Source organism: Bactrocera neohumeralis, chromosome 6 (assembly GCF_024586455.1).
Source record: "Bactrocera neohumeralis isolate Rockhampton chromosome 6, APGP_CSIRO_Bneo_wtdbg2-racon-allhic-juicebox.fasta_v2, whole genome shotgun sequence".
Classification (NCBI taxonomy): domain Eukaryota; kingdom Metazoa; phylum Arthropoda; class Insecta; order Diptera; family Tephritidae; genus Bactrocera; species Bactrocera neohumeralis.
This window is the reverse complement of record NC_065923.1, coordinates 49,813,156-49,829,889: the sequence shown is the minus strand read 5'-3', so window position 1 is coordinate 49,829,889 and position 16,734 is coordinate 49,813,156. Positions and strand designations below refer to the sequence as shown.

The 16,734-nt window shown below is 31.5% G+C and overlaps 1 protein-coding gene across 2 annotated transcripts in view; it reads right to left on the bottom strand.

Annotated features, from left to right (window-relative positions):
• The window catches only part of LOC126761055 (ribose-phosphate pyrophosphokinase 2), a 35,722-nt gene extending 20,254 nt beyond the window's left edge, over positions 1-15,468 (bottom strand). The window contains exons 1-3 of one of the 2 annotated variants that reach the window (XM_050476962.1): positions 15,170-15,468; positions 11,545-11,728; positions 5,754-5,819 (exon numbers count right to left, since the gene is read on the bottom strand). In XM_050476962.1, the coding sequence (XP_050332919.1) occupies positions 5,754-5,819; positions 11,545-11,728; positions 15,170-15,453 (534 nt within the window). In that variant the 5' untranslated portion in view covers positions 15,454-15,468. The remainder of the gene's footprint in view (positions 1-5,753; positions 5,820-11,544; positions 11,729-15,169) is intronic. The other variant, XM_050476963.1, reaches the window with a different exon arrangement.
• Positions 15,469-16,734: the final 1,266 nt, after the last annotated feature.

Here is a 16,734-nt window from a genome sequence, read left to right as displayed (position 1 = left end):
ATTGCAAGATTGGACCCATATTTCTAGATAAGAGCCATCGGTTTTAAAAAGGCCTTCAAAATTCTTTCTATTATTTTTCCTTACTACTGCAAAAAAAAGGCCTCCTGTCTTAATTTCTAAATTATATAACTTTTGCATTGTAATTGTTTTCGCTGTAGTGTGGAAGGCGCTGAATGTGCTGATTAGAGCATTTAGTAATCATTCGTATTACACATTCTGTCCCATATGTCTCATATCTCACTGGGAAGCTGCTTTTAATTGGCGCCTTCTTTCACGCCAAGTAATTTGTTATTCACACTTTTCGATCACATTCTTACTGCTTTCGATGGAAAACATTTGTACTACTTGTTCGTTCTGTCCCTACCTACATAAAAGTTGTTGGAAAACGGTAAATCAACCACCGATCAGTCAAATATATTGTCTTTGTGATGTGAATCAGTGTCGACTATGTTTAACTCTACAAGGTCTTCAAAATCGCTGTCACCCTCGTCCATAGACCGAGCCAGAGTCTCCTATAAAAACTCTGATTCTCTGATCTGATGCGTCTATCGTAGAAACGTGCCAGCAAACTGGTTCCAGCAGCAATATTTATTATGTTTGACTTTTTTCGTATACCATCATATTACAAGCAAGAATCTTCTAACCCGTGAAGTAAAATATATCAGTTGCTTTATTTGAGGGCCACAACTTATACAAGAAGTAAAGAGATGTACAATTATCACGTCGTTGGAAGTGAAGTAGGTAATTTACCTATTATTTACATTAATTCTGAAAAAGAGATGGCCGTTTTGAAATGCTACCAAAATATTTAGACATTTGTATCCGTTATAAAAGATTATAAAAAAAAAATAACCACACAAAATTGAATAAATCGCCCGTACTGAATATTTAGTATTTCTACAATACAGAGCACTGAAATCAATGAACTACGGCTTTCCGTTATCTCATTTAGTAATAAATAGAATACTTCTTTATTTTAATGTAAATAATTGGAAGTTCTATAACTGCGGGTACTTACCAAGCCCCGGGTATCAGTTATCTTTCCGTAATTATTGTAATACTAAAAACTAATGTCTATTTTAAGATTTTTTCTCCTGCATTTGTGGTGAATGCAGAGCGAAAAGTTATTACAGATCTTATTAAACGCTTATTCGCTATATTTTGAATATTCTATCAATGAGAGGGATATAAAAAACTGAAAAGTAACGACACATCATTCGAGTGCTTCTAAAAGTCAAAAATGCAATGTGTCCCTTAAAATTCATTTTTAGATCTTGGAGCCAAATCAGGTGAACATGGTAAAGAGATTCGACATAATACATATTATGCAAATTAAAAAACGCTAAAGTGGAAAATGGTCAACAGCAAGACTTGCTGATTTCCGTTGGTCGACTTGTCGAGAAACTCCAAAACAAAATCGATATAAACAAAACTACAAAAAAGTTGAATTTTATCTCCTTGATATTTCACTGATATTTGTAGAACTTGTACTCTAAATTTTATAATTTTTGTTTAACTTTAATAATACATTTTTTGTAATTAATTGAAAATCTATTTGCTATACTTGCATACATCTGAACAAAAAAATATAGCCCACTGTTATCTCTTATATTTTTTAATATTTTAAGTATTCAAGAGTATCTCTTCAAAAGGAATTCCGATTTCGAATAACGTTAAAAATTATATTGAAAGTTTTAGCTTAATAACATTTTTCGAAGCGTTTGTTAGAAAATCTCAGGTTCTAATCAATCAATTTGTTTGAAATTTTGTGACTTTTATTTACATATATAACCTCTAATGGCGTGTCAGGGACAGTGAAATCAAAATATTTAATTTGTACTATTTAAAAAGAGGTGAATTTAATAAGTACTGAAAATTCGATATTTTTTAAGTCAAATTTTCAGCACGAAGCATTAAAAAACAACACATTATTTGAACATAGCAACTATTATTTGAACTATCTCGGGTAACCGACAAATTATAATTTGATGCTGGATCATATGAAATGAAATGTGGGCAAATCGCTTTAAAGCTGTGAAATCTAATGTAAAAGGCTCATAATGCAGGTATAAAATTCGACTTGAAATTTTGACGCAATAGTATCAACCCTTATTAAAAGTAGATGGAAACGTCAAAATCAGGCAACTTGTTAAGAGTAGTTTTCTACATTTTTTGCGAATTTTAGATTTTGATTACATAAAAATTTGTGTGCTTTCTGAGTAATTTACCAAAATTGAACTTTACAAAATTTTCACTCTTTAAAAAATTTATGATTTTCTCCAGCATTATTTCCTTTTTGCACTTATTTGCTGTAAAGAATTTACATTGTCTATTGATATAATGAAAATAATATTTATAATTGCAATTTCGAGATAAAAGTTTAGCAAAAAAATACGACAACTGATCTTATATTAATACAACAATTTATACCAAATTGACACGAATTGTAATAAGCATCATAGAGTGCGAATGTATTCAAAGAAAACTGATACTTAGTACGTACATATGTACATAATTGATTATGTGATAATAATCTCTCATGTGACCTTTAGGGCAGACTAGCAAAATAAACAAGCTACAGATTACGCATTTGCTTTTTACAAACATATGTATGTACATATTTGTTTAATACTCTTTTCATTTGTTCATAGCATTTCAAATTTGTTTTAGAGATTATTGAGCAAACGAGATCTATGACCTACAATATGTATACATATGTACATACATATGTATGTCTATTTAATTCAATACCTAAATATATTACACTGTACTAACAATAACTAAATCGCACCCAGTACGTTTTTGAAACGGTTAATCTTCTTAAAAGAAAGAAATTTCAATAAAAACTTTTCCACTTTTCATTCAATGATATAGTGACTTTTTATAAAACAATAATAGTTCATGGTAGTCAAAACATTACGCCTTCTACTTAATTTAAGGTAGGAGTAGGATATATTCGTGGAAAACAAAGGAAGAGACTTAAGATTTTTTATTAAGCGATTAAATTCTATTACTAAAGAACTGAAGAATATTCTGTTAAATTTCATGTAAAACTATAAAAAATAAGGCAATGAAAGTAATTATTCGAACGTATTTGGGGAAAAAGTCGGTTTTCCACGACTCATAACCTAAATCTGGGTCATGCAAATCAAGGTTAATTCGTTAGATAATATCTTGCCCCGGATAACGAAGGGAGGGTTTTATGGAAATGATCAATTTTTAGAAAACGTTGAAGGAATAAACGCGATTTGTACGGAAAACTCGACTAAATTTTTATTGTAGAAAAAAGTTATTAACAAATTTGAAAATAACTCTTGTAAAATGTTATTAAATGTACAGAAATACCATAGTGTTCAAATTTTCAAAAGAACCGTAGAGTTGTGGAAGGCATCGAATTTAAAAACTTGAAAGTCTTTAATGTTTTGAAATCTAAAGTGAAATGTAAAACGTTCATAAGACACCTCAAGAGAAGCTTGAGAAAATCGACTGCCCCAGTTCTTGCTCGGACCAGCGTTTCTATGAGAGTGGCATTATTAAATTACTATTAAAATGGCAACAAATTATCAAACACAATAGCACATACTTGACCTAAATCGGAGCATTCTAATTATGATAAATTAAACATTTAATTTAATACAAAAACAACGGATTTCTTTTTACTAGACCTATTATTCACTTTCACGTTTTGTTGGGAGTTTTTTTTTTTTTTCAAATTGAAAAACTGTGGCATTTCATTCATAGGATTTTATTAATTTCACGACGAATTCAAAGATTAATTTATATCAATCACACGATTTTAAATTCTAATCAACGTGTTTTGTCTTCCATTATTTTATGTTTCATTTTCCGAAATTGCAAATTATTTGAACATAGCCTCTCAAAAAAGTAAAGGGTTGCTATTCGTATTATGAAATATGATGGATTAAGTAGCAATGATCTGCATTTATACTCAAGTTATCACTTCACGGCATTCTACTAATATTTAATCAGGTTAATAATAACAAATCGTGCGATTAAGTATTAGTGATTATTCATTAAAGTTATGCCACTTGCATTTGTTTAATTATAAAAATTTATTTCTATAAGACAAAAGAAAATTAAAAATTAATTCACAAGTGTTACAAATTTAGAGTGTGTTCAAAAAAAAGTTTTTATTTCTAAAGTGTAGGCAGGTTTATTTGGAAAAATGTGGTTATTATAGAAAATACATTGTTTTATTATAGCTAACATTTATTAAATACTGGCTCCAGTCTCCCGTGTTGTTTATTAAAGCCTGACATTTTCGTTGGCAACTTGCAACTAAATTTTCGCATATTCCACAGGAAGCAAACTCCAGGTATGTTGGAGTAGCCAAATGAAATTTTTAGTTGACATAAATACTTTATTGATATTTTGACTTTCTCTATTGTATTGGTGTGTGGTGACTGATGTCCAATCTAAATTAACAATATGTTTTTCTTGTTGCAACTTAGTACAGTTTGTTCCTATCTTTCGCATCATTGTTTTCTTGCTGTATCAAATCATTGTCCATCTTTGCCGTAAAGCATTTCAGCCGATCATTCCAGCAACATTGCATGTCTTCTGGGAAATATCTCAAAGCTCCAAATCCATTAGCAAACAAGCATCGGTAAACATGCACCTTTAGGGGGTGCTTACTTAACACTCCTTCGGATAAATGTTTGCCCTATTATTAGCTAATCACGTTTCAAGGGGTTAAACAGTACAAAAGTTGCAATCACGGTTGATGTTTTCCAGCGCCCAATGCAACCTTTTTTTTTAATTTGTTTTTCAAAGAAAGCGTTTGATCCAGTACTGCAGTGTTTCTAGATTTTTGAAGTCTGTCCCGCATTGTATTTAGAGATATATCTTATCTCTTTTTAAGGAATTTTTTGTTAGTATACGTTAGACTGAGCAATGGCTTCTTCTCAAAAAGCAGAACAATAACTTTGTCATGTGATTGCTTCCTCTTCCTAGCTTCCCAACCAAGTTTCCAGTTTCTCCATGATAGTCAGACAATTTCTTCACAAATGCTTAACTCGTATTTAAATACTTTTTTTAGTTTTTTGACAGTATATTTGGGACCTTTAGACTGCTTCTTAGAAACGCTGCTTCAAAATATTTCATATGTATACTGTGCACTAAATTTTCTTATTTCACGGCACGACGCGACACACTAAGAAGATCGAAAAAACGGACGGAATCGTACGCGTCAGTTATCGCCATTGAACTTACGTTAGGAAAATCGTTTTTTATATTAAATTTGTATGTATAAAAAAATAAAAAAAAAAAAAAAAAAAAAAACAAAAAATTCACTACAATCAAAAAAAACGCATTCTTTAGAAATAGATGGTGCTTTCTATTACCAGTGAGCTAGTTATTAGTGGACTTGAACTTAACTGTAAAAAAAATTATGTTAACAATTCTGCAGTTTTTGGTTGGATTATTTCACTTATTGTTGTAAAATTTAATAGTTAATATGTATGTTATTATTATATATGAATTATAACTTATTAATGAAATACTATATTTAATCTGCTATCTCAAAGGATAATTATTTTCAAATTGGAATTTCTTTATAAATTCCATTCCAAATATTAAGTTAATTTAGTTTCAAATACTTATTCAGTTACAACATATATATATGTATACTTTTTCTTTTTTGTGGTTAATTTCAAATATTTCAATTTGAGTTTATTTAAAAAGCAAAGTATGTATTTTTGAAAGGATAAATAAAAACTAAAGATTGTAAATACCCTAAATTTCCAGTCGTGATTTTTTTTGGCGAACTTCATGTCATAGCCATCTTCACCACCTTGCAACTGTATCGGAAAATGAAAAAAGAAATGCTTTAGAAAGAATCGTATACCATAAAAGAAAGACTATAAATCGATTCCTCAGTGACTAAATTAATAAAATTATCTAAGTAGCTTTTGATTAATTTGGATTTTATCTTTCATGTGGTCACAATTTTATCCATGTATAATATTATAATTTTTACAATTTCGTCGAAATTATGCTCAATCAAAAACCACAGATATGAATGAATTTATAAAATGTATATGTGTGTCTGTATATATGTATGTTTGAAAATACCCAATATAGTAAATACATTTATTTTTGTTTAACAGTACATGTATGTATGTATATGGAATCTAGGTTGTGCAATTGCGATATAAATGTATAAAGTATAAGTAAAAGCATTAACGATGTGAGTTCATAAGTAATCGCACAATAGATGATCCACAATCATCAAGCCCAATGTATGTATTACTAACATTATTAAACAAATTTGGCCAACACAGATGAATTAAGAAATTTTAGAAACATGAAACATCACTCGAAATGCTCCATGGTACCATGCCTATAGTTCAATGCCAAGCCTAATGTACCATTATTTTTTCCTAACCTTGCTTTTCTCACGTTATTTTTTTAGAGAGTTAGTTAATGAAAGTTTAGTAGTTTTGAATAAGTTTTATATATGATATACATAGCTCTGTAGCTCATGAAATACGAACAATAAGTAAAGGACACAACTACTTTCAAAAATTACAAAAGCACATATGCCTCATTCCTGTCTGACTTCCTACACCGAATACCGAGTTATCTAGTTCATTGACTTTTGCCATATTTCGTGATTGTTAATAATACCACTGTGGGCATGACAGGGGTCTAATGACGTGCATACGAGAATTCAGTATAACTCATTATGAGTTCTAACGGTGATGTAGAGATAAAAGGTTTTAGTAATCCATTAGAGGTATGCAGCCGTATATGGATAGCTGTCCATCGCAAATGTACCTTTTTACATTTATGTAGATGTAAAAGTATAAAGTTTTAAAAACAAGTCATACAGTTCATGCAAAAGACTTTAGTAAATAGAATATAAACCACTTAGTCCTGTCATAAGTTCTGTTACAAGTTCTGTCAAAAATAAATTTTTAATAAATTTCGAAGATACTAGTAGTACACTTTTGCCCCACTTTTGACAGAAGAGAAGAGGTGTAACGCATTTACCGGGGACCTCCCCAAGCAATTACGGCAGCTGGATCGCGTAGATTTTGTAGTTTTGATTATTACAAACTTCTTTAACATGCATTATAACTTTGTAACAGAATTTATGGCAAGACCAAGTATCGGGTGATTTTTTAAGAGCTTGATAACTTTTTTAAAAAAAAACGCATAAAATTTGCAAAATCTCATCGGTTCTTTATTTGAAACGTTAGATTGGTTCATGACATTTACTTTTTGAAGATAATTTCATTTAAATGTTGACCGCGGCTGCGTCTTAGGTGGTCCATTCGGAAAGTCCAATTTTGGGCAACTTTTTCGAGCATTTCGGCCGGAATAGCCCGAATTTCTTCGGAAATGTTGTCTTCCAAAGCTGGAATAGTTGCTGGCTTATTTCTGTAGACTTTAGACTTTAGACTTGACGTAGCCCCACAAAAATAGTCTAAAGGCGTTAAATCGCATGATCTTGGTGGCCAACTTACGGGTCCATTTCTTGAGATGAATTGTTCTCCGAAGTTTTCCCTCAAAATGGCCATAGAATCGCGAGCTGTGTGGCATGTAGCGCCATCTTGTTGAAACCACATGTCAACCAAGTTCAGTTCTTCCATTTTTGGCAACAAAAAGTTTGTTAGCATCGAACGATAGCGATCGCCATTCACCGTAACGTTGCGTCCAACAGCATCTTTGAAAAATACGGTCCAATGATTCCACCAGCGTACAAACCACACCAAACAGTGCATTTTTCGGGATGGGCAGTTGGCCACCAAGATCATGCGATTTAACGCCTTTAGACTATTTTTTGTGGGGCTACGTCAAGTCTAAAGTCTACAGAAATAAGCCAGCAACTATTCCAGCTTTGGAAGACAACATTTCCGAAGAAATTCGGGCTATTCCGGCCGAAATGCTCGAAAAAGTTAACCAAAATTGGACTTTCCGAATGGATCACCTAAGACGCAGCCGCGGTCAACATTTAAATGAAATTATCTTCAAAAGTAAATGTCATGAACCAATCTAACGTTTCAAATAAAGAACCGATGAGATTTTGCAAATTTTATGCGTTTTTTTTTTTTAAAAAAGTTATCAAGCTCTTAAAAAATCACCCGATATATAAACTACAATGCACAAAGGGATGCGTTGGAAAACCATTACATGCAAGGTAATTACACTCATATGGAAATCTACTTTATACACAATTTTTTGTCTTATTATTAATATTTAGCAAAACACAACCCGAGAAAATTAGTGATATATTTTTAAGTCATTATAGATAGTTGGCTCTCTACATCCATTTGCGACTTGTGATTTATCATATTGAATATTAGATCCCAAACATTACCACAATTATCGGAATATGTTTTCATTTTTATTTTGCCGAACACGTGGTCATATGTACATATATTAAATATGTATCGAGTAAACGTAAAGTTTCTCATTAGTATTAGTTTCCTAGATATCATCATTAGCGCCACTGGCTTGAAACGGAACCGCCTCCTAAAAACATCGAGGGTTCCATTTCTGTAATACATCTTACAACATTTGACCAGTCAGACCCGAGTAAGTATCGGTTGGCATTAAACGACATTCGCAGAGAAGCCAAAAACACCTTTTAACATTTCCTCGGCTCCTTCCGGTGTATGGTCTATTTGGAGTTAAACAAGAACCCTCGAGCAAATACATACATTCTGGTAAATTAAACTCTTATGTCACACAGACAAAGATTCCACGCATGTCACTAACCATCCCTGTACATCACGTTCCGTATGGTCCGACCTGTCGAAACTACTTGTTTCCTGAACCCACAGTTAGATGACTCAGGTTGGAGTTAACGGGTTTTTCCGGAAAACATGTTGACTCAGGTTGGAGTTAACGGGTTTTTCCGGAAAACATGTTTGCAAATAAGCATTACTGAAATAACGGTAACATTAGAAGTAGAAATTATTACTTTTTGTACACACACAACATGTTGCGTTACAAAAACGCTACTCCCTTCCTTCTTTTTCCTTCCTTATCGGCAAAATGTGTGCACAGTCAAAAACGTGGTAAAAACGCAGAAATCAGCCATCTTTGTTTGTTTACATGTGAACAATGTTGCCCTTGCTCAATGCGCATATATAGTTTTGAGCACCTCTTTGTTTTCAATTACAATTTTTTACAATATAAAATACCAAAACTGAAAACAAACTATCAAAAATAGTTTATATATTTATAAATAATAGCATTCGACTCTGATTTTGAGTTATTTTGTGAAAATTTCAAACATATTGAAACATATTGAACAGATTGAATTATAAAAGTTGATAATTGCTACAGTGTACCGATATTGGCAACCCTGCGTTGTGAGACAGCAATCAGCTGACACGTTTCCACGGCAAAAATCCAAATGTCGTGAATTCTCACGTCATCCCACGTCAAAGAGAGAAGGGAGTAGCGTTTTTGAGTGTGCAGTTACATTGCGCGCCCATAAGATAGGTCGTGCCAGCTGACACGACCCACGATTCTGCGTTTTTGACTGGCTAGCCTATTAATCTGGTTACGTAGACCCTGCTGTTATCAATTACTAAATGCTTTTGCTATATTTAAAAGTAAAACGGAGGGTTTCAAAGAAATTTCAAACCAATTATATTTAAAATTTAATTTTTAATTGTTGTACTTAAAATATTGTATACATATGTTCATATAATTTATAAGAAAATTACTGTATGTACATATGTATTACATATTTCCTTTACTTTCCAGAACCTTTGGACATTTCAGGACAAACTCGCTTTGTTTCATAGATAAAATAGATTAAATTTTTCATACCGTAGCTTTGATGTATTTAGAATTGGTATTTAAAAAAAAAAATTCGGAAATATGATATATTCAAAACACCTTAAGGAGCTATACCAGCGTGACAATTTAAAAAAAAAAAATATTTTCAAAAATATCATGTGAAATCGGCAAGGTCATATTATATATAGTTTTTAAATGGCAGCGTTCTAAAGAGCGACCGGTCGCATGTATAAATAGAGTTGAAATTTTTTCGAAACGACATTTTTAAAAATTGCTGACATCGTAACTCAACGAGAAACCGATCGACTTCAAATTGAAACTGAGTATTCTTGAATATATTTACTATACAATGACCTACGATCTTTTTGCTTGGTTGAAAATTATCAATTTGACATTAAAAAAACGACCATTTTTTACCTAAAGAACGAAATTTTTTTCTGACCTACGCCAATTTGTTAATTTTCAATATTTTTCCAAAATCGTAGGTTATTGTATAGGAAATACCTTCAACTTTAATACCATTTTTGATTTTTGTAAAAAAATTTTAATATACGTAGCTTAAAATATACCTTATTATGTCCAAAGAACTTCAAAACATTCTATCGAGTATTTTCTTTAAAAAAATCGCCTCATTTTTCATGTGTTACACTGGTATACCCCTTAAACCCCTTGTTGAACGAAGTGATCTTAACAGATCCAGAATGACAAAACAAGCTAAACCAGTAAAATTGCTTTTATACATATTTGCTCGGAATAGGATCATAAACCTAAATTGCTATATCTCCGTAACCCATTACGCTACGAATCTCCCGGTATTACAAGCTTAGGTAAGAGGTATATGTGATTCTTATATATCATTTTTAATATTTAAATTACAATTCAATTAAACTTGTGTTGAAAATTGAAAATATAATTTTTAGACCCAAAATTAATAAATAAAAGGAGATATAGCAACTCCGTTACGAATCTCACGGTGTTACAAGCCTAGGGAAGAGGTATATGTGATTCTTATATATCATTTTTAATTTTCAAATTACAATTCAATTAAACTTGTGTTGAAAATTCATATTCATATGCTTTGAATTAAATTTATTTATTTTTTTTTTCAATCCGAAAGTTGGCATTAAAAAAAATTATATTCAGTTGTTTGGTATTAATTTTTATTCAATCCCGTATTTGATATGACGAATTTAATAAAAATAAGAATTAATTTTTTATCTATTTTTTGGCATTAAATTTTTTGTATTTTGTATCTCGTTTTGGGATTCAAAATTTAAAAATTATTTTTAATTGCTCTCTCTCAAACTAAACGACTTATTTGAACAGAATTTCTTTTTGCAGGTTTTCAGTTTTGTGTGGAATAATTTAGAAAATGTTGGTAATACCTTTCGCATTTAGTAAGCATGCAAAAGTCTTGCCATTCTACTGAGATGATACCCTGTTTATTGGTATGAAAATGGTGGGTGTTGTAGAGAATACAAAACACGGAATCCGGAAAAGCAAATGGTAATACCAAATGATACAATTTTAAGCTCAGAAACTTCTATGAATAACGTTAAAGATATAAATTAATTGTTAAGTAGTAATTATAATGATAGAATTAATATTAAATATAAAAACTTCCCTTTTATTTGTTACACATTAAAACACAACAATTAAACAAAAAAAAAACAACGTATTCAATGCAAACAATTTTTAGAATATGTTCGTTGATCAATTATTCCCAATAATAAATTTTAAATTTGTAGAATTACTATACATTACCTTATCTTTCTTATCTTGGCGGGCATAAGGGAAGCATGGAATAACTGCCGTCACTCTTGACGCTGATGCTATTTTACAAGCGTTTATCATGATCAGAAGTTCCATCAAATTGTCATTAATTTCTCCAGAACCTGACTGCACAATGTAAACATCTTCACCACGTACAGACTCTCCAATCTCAACACTAGAATAAATATTATAATTATATATATATATTATATATACCTTTCGCTTTTTACATTTCTTAAATGCTCTCTTATTTTATATGAATCTACTGCCCGGTTTCACGGTCCATACTTAAGTTATGCTAAGTACTGAAAATGGGAGACTTAAGCAGTGCTTAAGTAACAGCTGATTTTTATTTTGTATTGTTATTTGTCAAAAGAATAATTAAGAAATTATTTTTTACGAGAATACATACATATATGGAATCGGAGTGGGATTTCCACCAGTTCCAATAGGTGCTCCGACTCGCTAGCGGTGAAATTCGGGGTTCTTTTGTTGTTTTCATCCGTTTTCATCCACTTTCCTCGCAAATTTAGGTATTGTTTGTTATAATTTAAATATTTTAAACATATTTTTATGGATGACATTTGTAAAACATATGTTGCCAATAACGTTGCCATATATCACAATAAAATTTTATAGAAATTAAGCATTGACAGTGAAACGCAAACGACTACTCAGTCTGCAACAATTCTTAGCTAAGATTTTATTTGGACACAACTTAAGTATGGACTGTGAAACCAGGCATAACAGTCTGTACTATTGAATATTCATAAGTAATTTTCTATATGTTAATAAGATATTAAATGGCACGATGTGCACTGAAGGCATATAATATAAGTTTATTACTACTACTATTTTAATTCCGTTCTCATGACAATGGGTAATATTTTAGATCTCTTCATACTATTTCGCTGTGGTTTGTGACTTCGGTCCGGTCGCTTTTGTTATTGAAATATTAAACATATCGACCAATTTACACGGTAGGAAACCAACTAGAAAGTTAGAAAACATCAACTAAGTATATTCTGTCTAGCGGAAGGCCAGGGTTGCTTGAATTTTTTGAATACAAAACAAAAGTAATGATATACATAATTCCATCTACTTTTATTAAGATATCGCACAAATTTACCAATATTTTAGGCACAACATCAACTAGAGCAAAACATATCCTTGTATGCAATATATGGGACTGATTAAAAAACAGTAATCTGATTTTACCCATTTCGGGCACACAACTAATTTTATCCAAGATTATACATTCAGTTTGCAACCATATCTTACATATTAACAAGCGAAAGTTCGAAAATCCCTATACAGTTGACGCTCACAAATTAGAATCTACAATAATTAACAAGAATTTCCAGAAAATAGAATCAGAGTTTGCAATACATCAAAAGTTCTGAAATTATTTTTTTGTTGCTATCGATAATCGACTTATTATTTTGTTTGTGCAAAATAAATCTAAAAAGGGGAATCCCCAATTTATGTTCTTAGCTACTCGTTGTTTGTTTGTCCAATTTATGCACATTTTTGGCATACATATACTTATGTGTAGTAAAAACTAGTTGTGTGTTGGTGTTTGATAAACCGCTCAAATTGAATTATTTAAGAACATGATTTGTATTGCATTGGATTATTACTCTTTGGTTTTATACTCTTGCAACATGTTGCTACAGAGTATAATAACATAATTATCACCTAAAACTAATCGAGATAGAAATGTAGAATATACATATGTATACATACATATAAATGATCAGGAGGATGAAACGAGTTGAATTACGGGGTACCGTCTGTGCAAGCTGTAACTTGAGTAGAAATTGAGATATCGTGATGAAATTTGGTATGCGAGTTCCTTGGTAAAAAAAGGAATGGTAAAAAAGATGGAAACAAGTTTGTTTAAGTTATATCTTTGCTTTACTTTATTAAAGCGAAATATGTCGGAAATCTTCCATTCCGAATATAAAACTAAAGTTTGCCAAAACAAGAAATAGCATTGGTCAAAACAATAGGTGTAAAATATTTGTTGTAAATAAAAAAAAATTCAAGTTATCCTTTATTCCGTTCAGGGGTTTTTAATAACCGGTATATCGTCCGTGTTTTTTCGTGCATTAGTTTTCGCCACTTTTTCTCCGGTGGGACCGCACCAATTTTTATGTCCAGCAAAAAACTTTTATCTTCTTTATGTAGAAGAAGATTTCTTTTTCCTTTCCGCAACGGTACATTGCCGTTCACTAATCGACGCCAAACTGTCCACAATCTAATCTCCGCTGCACTTTATCGTGAAGTCGCAAAACGCCATTTTTTCCAATGAGGACGACTATAAGTTTCCCTTTAATATTTTTAGCTTTAGTTACAAAGTTGTCCGAGTCCCCTAACATATTTGCTATGAATTTGTACATTTTTCCTTCATTTTGGGATTTTTTTTTCCAAACGACTATTGGAGGATTGGTTTTTACGACCCATTCTACTTGATTGTTTCCTTTCAGTCTATCATGTTTAAAGGAATATAAAATTACAAATACTCCAAAACTTAAATTGATATAAAAATACTTCGAAATAACCACCTTTTTAATTACTATTTACACTTATATTATTGGCCAACTTAATTTGAAAAATGAAAAAAATAATAATTCCAGTTGTTGATACTGACGCTCTACTCATCCGCCTTCATCGTAAAAATGTAACGATACCATTTGAGAAAAAACAATACTAGCTAAACACACACCCCTTATTTTGTCCATAAGGGTAGACCTGTTATCGTGGTTGTTAATTATTAATTTTTTTTTTGTATCGGGCAACAATTGACCGTCCGTCCTGACTGGTTTTCATCTAATAAGAGCCGCTCTCCTACAGCCTGACCAACGACGACAATGCCAGGCCAGATATATCGATAGCTCAATTGAAAAATTTTATGCATCCTCTTTAAAATCCGGACCTGGCAAAGAGTAATTACTATCAGGACCAAAGCTCTTTAAAAATCAACTGTCCTTTTTCAGGGATAAGGGTTTTTATGAGAGTGACATTATGACTAAATATTGGACGTGAATAGGATCATTTTAAAATCATAAATAAAACGCTTATATCCATCAAAAGATTATTGATATATTAATACTTAAGCTATTATATATTCTGCCTACAGAATATTGATTTATTCAATTTTAAACTCTACTTTCTTAAATTTAACCTTGAATAATAACCAATTAATTGATATTTGCTTTTTTATTTCAAACTTTCTTCCCTTACGTATATACCATTTCGTTATCAGTTTTGTAGTAATATACATACATAATCTAAAAATAATAATCGCACTGTTTACATTTAATAAGATAATCTTTACAACTTAAATAACCAAAAGTATTATATTTGAAATATGGATTCAATGGTATAAAAACGTGCTACTAACGTTTTTAAAGAGAACGGCTTCATATTTATTATCAGCGGCCTTAATTAACCACAATACTAAGGCACATGTGACAATTTTGTAAATCACGTTTAATTGTAGTTTATGATTATAAAGTTTCGCACAATATGTAAATAATAAGTCCACCAAACAACGATTAAAGAACCGTAAAAATGGGATTACTATAATAAACATATTCTAAATACCACTTACCATGTCTCGAGATTACTAAACTTCTTTGTGACCACTTTTCCCAAATCAATACCCAAACGGTCAACAATTCTTTGGGCCAAGTCCGGGTGAGAAGTGCCGGAAAACACTTTTATATTAGGCATTCTGGAATGCAATGTGTTATTGAAACAAAGTATCTCCTTTTGATCCAAACTGGCACCAATGAATCTACTAACACGCGCTGAATTAAGACAACGATCTAGAATCACACTGCTCAAGTACAAAACCTTATTTTGTTTCCACTTTTTATCACCGTTTCGTTTCATAAATCTTTTAAACGTTCTCCTTATAGGGTTAATGTTAACCCATATGAGAACATGTAAAATGTTTTAATTTTAATATCCTGTTCATACAGAGCTTCACCGTGCGATTCTGTAACTTGAGACAGTCTCAAGTCTCTAAATTTGAGATTTTAAGTTAGAGACAATTTTTGAGACTTGAGATGATATTGCTATTCTGTAAGTGACAGTCACAAAATCTATTACATTTCATTATTCAGAGATGTTTTTACACTTGAATGAAAATAAATATGTCGATAACACATATTAAATTTTCTATAACATAGTCAAAAAACATAATTATCAATAAAAAAATATATGTTCACTTTGTTTCATAATATTTACGAAATTTATGTAAAATTTATTTATTTTTAACCTTTTCGTGTTTGAGTTGCTTACAAAATATAAAAAAACGACAATCGATTAATATCTATTCAGTATATACAAAATGGCAGACAAGAGTTCTTTTTAGTTTTGTGACCTGCTAACTACCAGGTCTCAATATTTTGAGACTAACGCTAGAGACTGTTTATACTATGTTCGGACCGACAACGAAAACATGTTTTCGTGGGAAAAACTGGTTTTCGCACGAAAACTTGTATTTTCGTCCATGTAAAATCTGTCAAACGAAAACACAGTTTTCGCTGAAAACTACCTGAAAACTTACATTCCACTCATTATAATCGGTGCCTGCTCTGGTTTAATCGATGTTTTTGGAAGACATATTTTGCCGGCCCAAAATTGTCACTTGATATTTGTTTACATTCCATATACAAAAACAGCTGTCGCTTGATATTCTCATATTAGGGGGATTCGCTTGCTCTTGCAAAACCTTGCACGGAAATTCTGCAGAAATTGCAGAATTTTCCTCTTGGAGCAACGGCAAACACACGCAGAAAATTATTTGCAATGGCTGTAAAATATGTCAGACCAAAACCCATGTTTATTTTCGTGCCGTCATATATCACTAGATTCTGCAATCATCGTGCAATCTTGCAAGAGCAAGAGAATGCCGCTATTGATAGTTGTCAGTGAAAACTCATCGAAAACACACATGTCGGTCCGAACGACTTAGATTCCACAACACACAAATATGTTTTCAAAATATTTTCAATGTCGGTCCGAACATAGTATTAGTGAATAGTAACTAGTCTCAAATTGAGACTTTGCCTCAAAATGTCTCAAATAGAGACTAGAGACTGGTTACAGAATCCCGCTATTAGTTGGACTTAAATTCGACATATGTAGATCAATTCAAAATTTTTATGA